The sequence below is a fragment of the Rhincodon typus genome, chromosome 20, assembly GCF_021869965.1.
Source record: "Rhincodon typus isolate 14 chromosome 20, sRhiTyp1.1, whole genome shotgun sequence".
NCBI lineage: Eukaryota > Metazoa > Chordata > Chondrichthyes > Orectolobiformes > Rhincodontidae > Rhincodon > Rhincodon typus.
This window is the reverse complement of record NC_063351.1, coordinates 42,110,500-42,123,432: the sequence shown is the minus strand read 5'-3', so window position 1 is coordinate 42,123,432 and position 12,933 is coordinate 42,110,500. Positions and strand designations below refer to the sequence as shown.

Sequence of the window (12,933 nt, the reverse complement as noted above, 5' to 3'; positions counted from 1 at the left end):
CGCTGTACCCGGTGTGGCTTCCTCTACATCGGGGAAACCAAGCGGAGGCTCGGGGACCGCTTTGCAGAACACCTACGTTCGGTTCACAGTAAACAACTGCGCCTCCCAGTCGCGAACCATTTCAACTCCCCCTCCCATTCCTCAGACGACATGTCCATCCTGGGCCTCCTGCAGTGCCACAACGATGCCACCCGAAGGTTGCAGGAACAGCAACTCATATTCCGCTTGGGAACCCTGCAGCCCAATGGTATCAATGTGGATTTCACAAGCTTCAAAATCTCCCGTCCCCCTACCGCATCCCAAAACCAGTCCAGCTCGTCCCTGCCTCCCTAACCTGTTCTTCCTCCCACCTCAAGCCGCACCTCCATCTCCTACCGACCAACCTCATCCTGCCCCCTTGACCTGTCCGTCCTCCCTGGACTGACCTATCCCCTTCCTAACTCCCTACCTACACTCACCTTTACTGGCTCCATCCCCGCCTCGTCGACCTGTTTGTTTCCTCTCCACCTATCTTCTCCTCTATCCATCTTCTATCCGCCTCCCACTCTCTCCCTATTTATTTCAGAACCCCCTTCCCCTCCCCCTTTTCTGATGAAGGGTCTAGGCCCGAAACGTCAGCCTCTCTGCTCCTATGATGCTGCTTGGCCTGCATTGTTCATCCAGCCGTGCACCTTGTTGTCTCATTTCAAACTGGCAATGTTTTCTCAGGAGCAATGTATTTGCTTCCCTAACCAGTCACATCTCTTAAGCTCTTCCGAGCTCAGGCCAAAGCTCATAAACCTGGAGTGATTACCTGTTTTTCCTCTCTCCACAGATGCTGCCTGACCTGCTGAACATTATCCAGGTTACTTCTGAAAATCTTTTAAACAGGGCTGGGTACAAGAGAAGTACATCAGGGGCAAAAACAAAGTTGCTGGAAAACTTCAGCAGGTCTGGCAACATCTGTGAAGGAAAAAACAAGAGTTAACGTTTCAGACCCTTCCTCAGAACTAGACCCAAAACGTTAACTCTTGTTTTTTCCTTCACAGATGCTGCCAGACCTGCTGAGCTTTTCCAGCAACTTTGTTTTTGTTCCTGATTTACAGCATCCGCAGTTCTTTCTGTTTTTATTTAGGTACATCAGGGGTCCTGGGCCTGCAGCGGACCCGATGAACTTGGGTTTGGTTGGAGGGGTTGGGCTTAGGGCCTGGACCACAAACAGCACTGGGGCCTGCAACATATGACCTGGTCTCTCTGTACAAGATTATCTGTGTCCGTGCACATCGTCACTCACGCCTGTGCGAGAGTGTGATGGTATGAGCCAGTGCAGGGGTGTGTGATTGTGTACCTGACAGAAACAGTGCAACAGCAAAGGTTAAGTCAGGTTAAATTGTACGGCTGAGAATTCATAGAATCCCTACAGTGTGGAAACAGGTCCTTCGGCCCAACAAATCCACACCGACCCTCAGAGCATCCCACCCAACCCAGCCCCCTGTAACCCACCCAATCTACACATCCCTGTACACCACGGGCAATTTAGCATGGCCAATTCACCCAGCCTGCACATCTTTGGACTGTGGGAGGAAACCCACACAGAAATGGGGAGAATGTGCAAACTCCACACAGGCAGCCACCTGAGGGTGGAAGTGAACCCTGGTCCCTGATGTGTGAGGCAGCAGTGCTAACCCCTGATCTGTCTTGCCGTGAGAAAACTTCAAGTCTCGAGAGAATCTACAGGAGGGGATGGGTTTCAGGATAGGGTAGCGAGTCTGAGATGCGAGGACAATACTAGAATTAATATGGAGACCAACAGATTTGGTGCGGGAGAAGGGGGTTTCACATGTGATTGCATTAGTGTCAGGAATTCAGCTTCATCAAGGTGGAGGGAAACTGGTCAGCCCCAAGGTTTACAGCAAATTAGATAAACATAAAATGAAAATATTGAAAGACACCAAGAAATCAGTTAAAGTTGGGTTGAGACAGTCAATGGGTGATCTAATGATTGTCATAGAGTTTTACAGCACAACGTAAAAGGCCCTTCAGCACATCATCTCTGTTTTGATCATCAAGCTTCATCGATTCTAACCAAAAAAAAACCAAAAGAGCTGCGGATGCTGGAAATCGGAAAGCAAAACAAATGTTGCTGGAAAAGCTCAGCAGGTCTGGCAGCATCTGTAGAGAGAAATCAGAGTTACTGTTCAGGTCCAGTGACCATTCCTCAGAACAGTTTGATTCTAACCTAGCTGTGAATCTGGAATCATCGATTCTAATCCTAGTTCCCAGCATTTGGGACTGTCTGTTGCCTTGTATGCTATGGCTTTTTAAGACATCATCTAAATATTCTTTAAAGATCTTGTGGGTTCTCACTTCTACTACCCTTTCATGCATTGACTTCCAAAAACCCACCACACTCGGGACAAAATAATTCTTCCTCAAATCCCCTCTAAACCTCCTGCCCCTCACCTCAAAACGTTATTGATCCCTCTAATGAAAGGGAAAACAGTTTCTTCCCAACTACACTGTCTGTGCCCCTCAGAGCTTTGCAACTCAATCGGATCCCACCTCAGCTTCCTCTGCTCTGCCTGTCCGGCCTCTCTTCAAATTGGCTGGTGGTGTATAAAACGATGAGAGGGATTAGACTGGGTGGATGGACAGAAGCTAGTTCCCTTGGCAGGGTGTGCAGAACAAGAAGAAACTGCTGTAAAATTTGAGCCAGGGCAGTTCTGGACAGTATCCAGGAAGATTCCAAGAAGCAAAAAAAAAAAAAAAAAAAAAAACGGAAATTGCTGGAAGAGCTCAGCAGATGCTGCCAGACCTGTTGAGCTTTTCCAGCAATTTCTGCGTTTGTTTCTGATTTATAGCATCCGCAATTCTTTCAGTTTTTATTAAGATTCCAAGATGTATTTCTTCACACAAAGAGGAAGCGATATCTGGAAATCTCCTTCCAAATGAAGGTGGGGAATTCTGGGCTTTAAATTAGATCTTTCAAGACCAGGTTTAAGAGTTTGTGTTTTTTTTTTAAGTTGGGCAGGGGAGCAAATGCAGTAATAGAACAGGTTTGAGAGGTTGATGGTCATCTCTATATGCTGTAGGTTAAATGATTACAGCTACACCCTCGTCCATTTACTCACTGGCCTCTGACCCCAGTGAGCAACACTTGGCATTGCTCCCTTGCCTCTGTGAAAGAATAGTCATGTAGGTGGAGGAATGTAGCAACAGAAATGGTTTATAACCTCAGCCCTGTGTTTAGGGATCACATGATGCTCGAGATGACTGAACTGGCCTTTGAGCGATGCCATAGCTGGGTGGGGGTCAGCCTGGGGATGTCTGGTCACAATGGGGTCTGTGTCTCTGATAGCTCCCAAGCGATGCCAAGTTCTTTCAAATACAAAACAAACCCACTGCAGAATGGGGCCTCAGTTACACATTCAAACAAAAACAAACATAATGAAAGGCTGATAAAAACACACCTCCCTTACACAGTGATTCAGAAAAAAAGTAACCTTCCGACACGGTTTCACAGGATTTTGAAATCATTGCAGGGGACAGCTTGGCATCATTCTCGCTGATCGTCCCTTGTGTTTGCCAAGAAATGGATCAGGGGATTGACGAATGTCCCGTTCTCTGAACTCAGTGGGTGGCACACTCACCTGTGAGTCAGACAGCCACCAGCTCAAACTCCCACACTCAGGACTCCAGCACAAAGCTCCCAGTTGAGGCTTCCAGCGTGTGACTGAGGGAATGCAGCATGGTCAGAGATTCTGCTCGTCTTACGGGACATTAAACTGAGGCCCCGTCTACCCACTTACAGGGTGACAAGATCCCGTGACCTCAACTTCATAGGAGAGTGGGAGCATTCCCAAGCATTTTGCCAAATAATCATCCCTCAACATTCCAACTTTTAATGCTCTATCATTGGTGGCTGCGCCTTCAGATCTGGAATACCTTGTGTGAACCACTCTCTTCCTCCTGAAGATACTTTTTAAAAAAAATCTTTCCAGCCAGGCCTCCAGGCGCCTGTCCATATTCTCTCAAATTGTTGGGATCAGAGAGAAGGGCCTTTAACTCGATGAAAAGGCGCTACATAATTGTAACCTGCCGTTGTTGCCATCTTTACCCCATGTTATAATCCATACAGATATTCCTGACCAAAGGGTGTTAAAGTTCTCCGAAATAACTTGAAACGTCACTTCACTCACCACGTCGGAGAGACAGGTCACTGCTGGTGGCAGCGACAAAGTCATTGATGCAAACACACAACCTCTCCCCTAGCTTGGTGTTCGGAATGGAGACAGCTTCCACAAAACTGCTGGGGAACTGCCCTAGAGGGGGTGGGGTGAGGGAGGAGAGAGAGCAGGAGAGACCACCATCACATGAAACACAAACTTGTCCTCACGCGCACAACATCTGCCCGAATCGCTGACAGAGGAGGCCAAAGTTGAAGGAGATACCAGTCCAACTGCACATGGGGTTTAGGTCCAAACTGAGGGCGGGCAGAAAAGGGGGAACAAAACGTGAACCGACGAAGGGTCACCGGACCCTGAAATGCTAACTCTGATTTCTCTCCACAGGTGCTGCCAGACCCCGCTGAAATTTTCTGCTTTTTGCTGTTGTTTAAAAAAAAAAATATGTTAACTGATGCGGTCTGGGGACTGAATCCAGAACTAAGAAGGTTCATAGCCCTAACCATGAGGATAAGCCAGTCCCAGGAAACAAAAATGAAAACGCGGGATATTCTGATGAAAAGCGGGATAAAGGGCAATGGGGAGCAGACAGGAAAGTGGAGTGGAGACCAGGAGAAGCTCATCATCACGATGGTGTGAGATAGCAGAGTGGGTTCAACGGGCTGAACTGCCTACTCCCATTTCTTTTCAGTTGTAAAAAAAAAAAGAGTAGAGAGAGCTTTAGTCTGTATCTAACCCCATGGATGTCCCTGTCCAGGGAGTGTTTGATGGGGATAGTGTCGAGGGACATTCACTTTCTGTTTGAAAAAGTTGATGGAGCTTTGCTTTGTATCTAGCCCCATGCTGTTCCTCTCCTGAGGATTTTTGAAGGGGACAGTATTGAGGGAGCTTTACTTTCTATCTAACCATGTGCTGTGCTGTTCCTATCCTGAGAGATTTTTTTTTGATGGGGACAGTGTCAGGGGAGCTTACTTTCAGTTTAAAAGAGTAGAGAGTGTTTTACTTTGTCTCTAACCCTGTGCTGTCCCTGTCCTGGAAGTCTCTAAAAGGGACAATGTAGAAACAACTTTACGCTGTATTTAACCCTGTGCTGTACCTGTCTCGAGAGTCATTGATAGGGACAGTGTCAAGCGAGCTTTATTTTCACTTTAAGTATAAAGAAAATTTTACTTTCAGGTTGAAATTCTAGACAGAGCTTTACTCTGTATCAAAAGTTGTGCTGTCCCTCTCCAGGGAGTGTTTGGTGACAGCTTTAAGCAAGATTTACTTTCACTTTAAAAGAGTAAACTTTGCTCTGTATCTAACCTTTTGCTGGGCCTGTCCTGGGAATCCCCATGCCACACATTAGTAACGATAATTACCCATATCAAAGAGCAGGTTTCAAGGGCTGAGAGATAACAGAGTGTAGAGCTGGGGGAACACAGCATCAGAGGAGCAGGAAAGCTGACGTTTCGGGTCAGGACCCTTCTTCAGAAACGGGTCGATATTTGTTCTGTTTCACCCCCCGCCTCAAGACCGTGAGGAAACAAAGGCTCACTGAATCACACACGAGGAACAAAAAAAACCTCTGAGAAGAAGCATTTATCCGAACACATCAGGATTCCAATAGATAGCCTTCGCCCATTCAAAGTACAGCCACCAGGGGCAGTAACAGGAGGACTCAGCGCTTGAGTCGTCTGTAGTTCAGTGGGTCGGTCAGGTTCTACACGAGTAGGAAATTGTAGGTTTCCCTCAGCACATGACCTTTACATCAGTTCACAATCTGTTAATGCAGGATGTGGTGGTGTCGGATGGGGTGGAGTGGGGGTGGTGGTGCGAAGGGAGGGGAGAGAAAGAGAGATGCTGGTTCAGCCACTCCATCTTTTCTGTTCTGTCTTGGGTTCTCAGCATCGTTGGCTGGACCAGTTTTTAATTGTTCGTCCCTAGTTTTCCCTGGAAAAGGTGGTGAGCTGCCTTCTTCAACTGCTGCAAGGACGCCCACGATGAGATCAAGCAGGGAGTTCTGGGATTTCGACCCAGCAACAATGAAGGAACGGTGACATATTTCCAAGCCAGGACGGCGAGTGGCTTGGAGGGGAACTTGCAGGGGGTGGTGCTTCCACATATCTGCTGCCCTTGACCTTCTAGATGGTTGTGGGTTTGGAAGGTGCTGTCTAAGGAGCCTTGGTGAGTTCCTGCAGTGCATCCTGTAGATAGCTCGCACACCTGTTACTGAGCGTTCATGGTGGAGAGTGGATTCTTGTGGAGGTGGTGCCAATCAATCAGGCTGCTTTTTCCTGGCTTAAGTCAGGCTTAAGTGTTATTGGAGGCTGCACTCATCCAGGCAAGTGGGGAGTATTCCATCACACTCTTGACTTGTGCCTTGTAGGTGGTGGACAGGCTTCAGGGAGACGGGAGGAGAGTTACTCGCTGCAGGATTCCAAACCTCTGGCATGTTCTTGTAGCCACAGTATTTATATGGCCAATCCAGTTTAGTTTGTGGTTAATGGTGACCCCAGGATGTGGATAGTTGGGGATTTATTGAATGTCGAGGGGTAACGACTGGAGATGGTCACTGCCTGGCACTTAGCGAATATTTAGGTCGAATGTAGGAAAATGTTGAGAGGAAGGTCGGTTGTGACGCATTTGTATGTGGGAAGAGGACTGAGGGTCTGAACAGGGCGAAAGAACTACTCCTGTCTCAAATAAATGAAAAATACAGCAGAGGTGGTGAGGGATGGAGGGGGGCGGTCGGGTCAAGATCAAGGTGGTGGGGGAGAAGCTGCTTAACCAATACACTTACCGGTCACACCATCTTTCTTCCCCAGCAGCCAGAACTCATCAAGCACACTCAACACTTCAATGACATCACCCGCAAATATCGGTAGCTCCTCTGAGACACTGGGCAGGAAATCGAAGACTGCTCGGACCAGGGAGCCTGGTTCCATCACAGACTGCAACACAACAAAACCTACATCAATTCCAGAAAATCGCAGCAGGTCACACAGAGACTATAGGAGTGTCAATATTCCCTCGCAATCAAAAGGTCTCAGATCTGATACAACTGAACCCTAATAACAGGGGCAGAGCCAGAGATTGTGTGATAGAGAAAGAGACAAAACAGACAGCAAGGAGAGACATATACATATAGGAGAAAAAAAAGAGATAATTCTCTCCAACAATTCTCGTGTTCATGTCCATCAGCACATCCCAAAGCCCTGTGCAGCCAATGACATACTTTTGCCTTGTGTTCTCTATTGTGGTGGAGAAACAAGGCAGGTATTTTGTGCACAGCAAGATCCCACGATCTGCCAGGCACTGGTGGTGTCCAGATGGTGTATTTCGGTGACACTGGCTGAGGGATAAATATTAGCCAGCACACCTGGGAGAACTCCTCCGCCTCTGTATGAGATTTTAGTGACGGAATACTTTACATTCCCAAGAGCGAGTCAGGGCTGGTTCCCACAGCAAAGTCTGGCAACAATATCCAGTACAGAGAACAGCATTCAGCGTTGGTTTCTGACATGGGGGAATAATGGTGTTCCTGGCGAGGGGGTGGTGGGAGTGAAGAACTGACGGTGCTCCCCCACTGTGGGGAGGGAGGGTGGTGCGAGAGGATAAGAGACAAGTGCTCCCCACCATGGGGAGCGCAGTGTCAGCTTTTTTTTTGGCAGTGTTTCCAACGCTGCAAATTACATCTTAGACTATAGCACTGTTCCAGCCTCAGTGACCCCTCAGAGCTGCCAGGACAGGAACTCCCAGCTCTGCAAAACGCACTCACTGACCCAGCTTCCTGCCCCGGTCCAGGGGAGTTACTGAGCTGACAACACACCAAACAGGACGATACTCTGTCAGAGGATGCACTGTCTTCCTCCCAGGAGACCATACTGGCGACAGATTGTTTGCCAATTCTTCTGAAACCTCCTTTCTTGATCATTAGCTTTATATTTAACCCATTCCAATCCTGGCCACCCCATCAATCCAAGTTCTCGCTCTCTCTCTCTCATCCCCACCCAGTCTGTCCCTCTCCCCCTCAAACCCCACCTTCCAGAGACAGACCTGGGGAGGGGAGGGGGAGGTAGTGGTCTGGAGGGTTGAGGTCAGTCAGGGATCACACAAATGACCGGGGTTAAAGGTAAACGTAAAGTCAACATACTCCTACCAGCCCATAAGGGTGCTCCCTCTCATTACAGATGGTGGTTTAACCTGAGGGTCACTACGCCCCAGGCGAGGGGAAGAGTTTGAGAAGCAGAGTCTGTCATGGTAACCTCAGCCAGTGCAGGAATTGAACCAAAACCATTGGCATCACAGTGTATTGCAAATGAACCATCCAGTCCTGCCGATCAAACTGAGCCCCTGTGACATACACACTGTGGCAAGGGTATGCAGCTGGACCACAGGCAGATGGAGGGTCTGTGTGCGCAAACACACACACACACACACACACACACACACACACGTGCGTGCGCACCAACAAGTACAGTCTGCTCAGCCAGATTCACAACATCTGCAGAGCTGACACACAGAAAACAAACGGCTATAACAGGAAAGCTAGCTGCGCCAATCTGTCGCACTCAGCTCAGCGAGCAGAACAAAGTGGCCTGCCCCTAGTTGCCAGTACGTTACAATTCAAGCTCTGCTTCACGGACCCCCAAGGAATCTCAGAATTGTTAGAACACAGAAGGTGATGGTTCAACTCACTCACCCTCTCCCAAGGAGTAACAAATATACTGCACCTCCCTCCACCTTATCCCCACATTCCTCCTAAAGATATTTGAAATATTTAGAAAAACCTGGATAATTTTACAACACAGAGGGACGCCATTCAGTCCATCATGTCAGCGACTGACCCATCCTGCCTCCTGCTACTTTCCAACAGGTTACAGCCCTTCAGGTTTCTGCCTTGACTACTCTTTCAGGCAGTGACTTCTACATTCTGATCACTGACCCATCTGCTCAGGTAAACAGGACCTTCCCATTCACACTGTCCAACCTCTCCTCAGCCTCCTCCATTCCACACGGAGCCACCTCAGCCTATACAAACATTCCTTGTAGTTACCATTTTCCAGTTCTGGCAACATCTCTGAAAATCTCCTCTGTCCACTCTCCACTGCAATTACATCCTCTCTGATGAGGGGGACCAGAACTACACAGAGTACTCAAGTTGTGGCCAATCTAATGATTCCATACAACCTTGGGGAGGCAATGGCCTAGTGGTATTTATACTAGACTATTCATCCAGAAACTCAGTAAATGTTCTAGGGACCCAGGTTCAATTCCTACCGTGGCAGATATAGAATTTAAATTCAAGGAAAAAACATGGAATTAAAAGGTCTAATGATGACCATGAAACCATTGTTGATTGTCAGGAAAAAACCCATCTGGTGCATTAATGTCCTTTAGGGAGGGAAAACGGCAATCCTTACTTGGCCTGGCCTACATGTGACTCCAAAGCCTAACTGCCCTCTGGGCAATTAGCGATGGGCAGTAAATACTGATCTAGCCAGAAATGCCTACATCCCATGAATAAATAAAAAAAAACAAACCTCCTTCTCTTAAAGTCTACACCTTGGCTAATATGGGGAGGATTTGACTTACCTTGCACACCACGTTATTGACTTGTCCTACCAGCTTCAGGGATCATAGAATTAAAGAATCATAGAATCCTTACAGTGAGGAAGCAGGCCATTTGGCCCATTGAATCCACACTACCCTTCCAAAAAGCATCCTACCCAGACCCACGACCCCTACCCTATCCCTGTAACACGGCACTTCGCATGACCAATCCACCTAGCCTATACAAAATCCCGCACAAGGACTGTGAGAAACACTACATAGGCCAAACTGGAAGAAAACTGACAATACGGATACATGAACACCAACTAGCCACCAAGAGACATGACTAATTCTCACTTGTCTCACTACACACAGACAACGAGGGACAACACATCCATAATCGCACAAGCCAATCACAGAGACATGCCAGGGAATTCCTGGAGGCCTGGTATTCCAACCGGAACTCCATCCACAAACACACGGAATTAGACCCGGTGTTCAAACCACCGAGAAACAAAACTAAGTGATATCAACCACCCCAGCAAACCAAGGCATATAAATAACAAGGGTACAGAACACCGACACTTCACTGGAGCGCACTGACGATGTCACCTAGCAGGGAGATGAAACGTTTGCAACCAAACACACCAGCTTGGCAAGCACGTCTACAATCTCGGGCTGCACATCACTGGACACTATGGGGCAATTTAGCACGGCCAATGCACCTAACCCTGCACATCTCTGGGCTGTGGGAGGAAACTGGAGCACCCAGAGGAAACCCACACACAGACTGGTAAGAGTGTGGAAACTCCACACAGACACAGTCGCCGGAGGCTAGAATTGAACCCAGGTCCCTGGTGCTGCGAGGCAGCAGTGCTCACCACTGAGTTACTGTGCTGTGGACATTTAAGTTCCTCGTAGGATGGTCTGCCTACTGTGGACATTCATTGCAAAATTCCTCAACACCTCACCATATTCTGTTCGTTCCTTTGTCTTGTCTGACCTCCCCAAATGCATCACCTCAGGTCCCTCTGGGTTGAATTCCATTTGCCACTTTTCCACCCACCTGAAAAATCCATTCATACCCTCCTGCTGTAACAAAACTTCAACATTTATTCTTGACAACTTGGGTTCTAGTGGAGGAGAAAAGGGTTTGAGGTGTTCGGTTCTGTGAAACTCTGTCTCGATTTCTCTCAAAAGATCAGAAAGTCATTCTGAGCAGAGTTCAGGATAGCCTTTACATGAGGTTAGATGATTTCAGCTAAACGACTGGGGATACAGTCACTGAGCTGTTTGCTTGCTTAAGTTTTTCGTCCACAAAAGAGAGGAGGCACAAATAGATTCATGAAATGGGGGAAAAGAAAAAAAAAAAGGTCCGTAAGAGCAGAGATGCTGTGTTAGCAGACGCCAAACATTCGGGGCTGTGGAGGAGTCTGGAGCTATGTGCAAGTTAGAGTGACCAAGGTTCTGGAAGCAGAAGGCTGTCGAGGTGTCAGAGAGGAAGATGTCCTACAAGGCTGCTGAAAATGAGTTAAGGGAACCTATGTCACGTAATAGCAAGCTGAGTTAGCCTCAAGATCTCGGAGATAACTGAGGAAAACAGCATTGATTGGATGCGTAGAAGTTTGTTGAAAAGTAACCTATTACAGTTGGGTCAGCTGAGCACAAAGCTTTAGTGTGGAGTTAGGGGGATTGTTCACTGGGGTTGGAATGTCTATCAGGGTATTGCTGGGAGAAAAGGGAAAACCATTAGACCACAGTCAGGCCATTTGGTCCATCAAGTCTGCTCCACTGATCATGGCTGACACATTTCTCAACCAATTCTCCTGCCTTCGCCTTGTAACCCTTGACCCCCTTAATAATCAAGAACCTATCTCCGTCTTAAATATACTCAATATCTGGCCTCCACAGTGTTCTGCAGCAATGAATGCTACAGACTCACCACCCTCTGGCTGAAAAAATTCATCTCCGTTCTAAACGGTTGCCCCTTCGCTCTGAGGCTATGCCCTTTTCTCTCCTACTAGTGGAAACATCTTCTCCATGTCAACTTTATTCAGGTCTTTCAATATTCTTTAAGTTTCATTCAGATCCTCTCCCCACCCCACCTCTCCAACCTTCTGAGGTCTATCAAGCACAGATCCAGGGTCCTCAATCGCTCCTCATTTGACAAGCCCTTTATTCCCAAATTCATTCTTGTAAACCTCTCATCTGGACCCCCTCCAATGCCAGCATAGCCTTCCTCAGATACGGGACACATAACTGCTCTCAACGTTCCATATGCAATCTGACCACAGCCTTATACAGCCTCAGCAGTACACTTCTGCTCTTGTATTCCAGCCCTCTTGAAATGAATGCTCACATTGCATTTGCTTTCCTAACCGCTAGCCAAACCTGCAGGTTAACCTTAACAAGAATCCTGAACCAGGACTCTCTGATCACTTTGTGCTTCAGATTTCCAAAGCCTTTCCCAATTTAGCAAGTAGTCTACACCCCTATTCTTCCTCCTAAAATGCATAATCTTACACTTTCCCACATTGTACTCCATCTGCTACTTCTTTGTCCACTCTCCTAACCTATCCAAATCCTTTTGCAGCCTCCCTGCCTCCTCAAAATTAACCTTTCCCTCCACCTATCTTTGTATCATCTGCAAACTTAGCAACAATGCCCTCAGTTCCTTCATCCAGATCATTAACATACAACATGAATAGTTCTGGTCCCAGTACAGGCCCCTGCGAAACTCCACTAGTTACAGGCTGCCATCCTGAAAAAATCCCATTATACCCACTCTCTACCTTCTGCCTGTCAGCCAATCCTCTGGTGCATAACAGTAACTTGCCCCTAACATCATGGACTCTTTTCTGATTGAACAGCCTGCTGTGCAACATCTTGTCAAAGGCCTTCTGGAAATCCAAACAGATCACATCCGCTGCCTCTCCTTTGCCTAACTTGCTCGTTACCTCCTCAATGACTTCGACTAGATTTGTCACACATGACCTCCCCTTAATGAAGCTGTGCTGATTCAGCCCTACTTTACCATGCACTTCTAGGTACTCTGCAATTTCGTCCTTAATAGTGGACTCAAATCTTACCCACAACCAAGGCCAGGCTAATTAGCCTGTAATTTCCCATCTTCTGCGTCTCTCTTCCCTTCTGAAACGGGTGTTATTATTTGTCATTTTCCAGCCCTCTGGGACCGTCCGTAACTCCAGTGATTCCTGAAAGATCACCACCGATG

At 47.5% G+C, this 12,933-nt stretch overlaps 1 protein-coding gene across 5 annotated transcripts in view; it reads right to left on the bottom strand.

Moving 5' to 3' along the window:
• LOC109919553 (dynamin binding protein) overlaps nucleotides 1–12,933 on the bottom strand; it is a 98,563-nt gene that overhangs the window by 61,504 nt on the left and 24,126 nt on the right. For 4 of the 5 annotated variants that reach the window (XM_048608776.1, XM_048608780.1, XM_048608777.1 and 1 more), the window contains exons 2-3: nucleotides 6,946–7,096; nucleotides 4,179–4,301 (exon numbers count right to left, since the gene is read on the bottom strand). In XM_048608776.1, the coding sequence (XP_048464733.1) occupies nucleotides 4,179–4,301; nucleotides 6,946–7,090 (268 nt within the window). In that variant the 5' untranslated portion in view covers nucleotides 7,091–7,096. Of the gene's footprint in view, nucleotides 1–4,178; nucleotides 4,302–6,945; nucleotides 7,097–7,576; nucleotides 7,659–12,933 lie in introns of those variants that run through there. The other variant, XM_048608779.1, reaches the window with a different exon arrangement.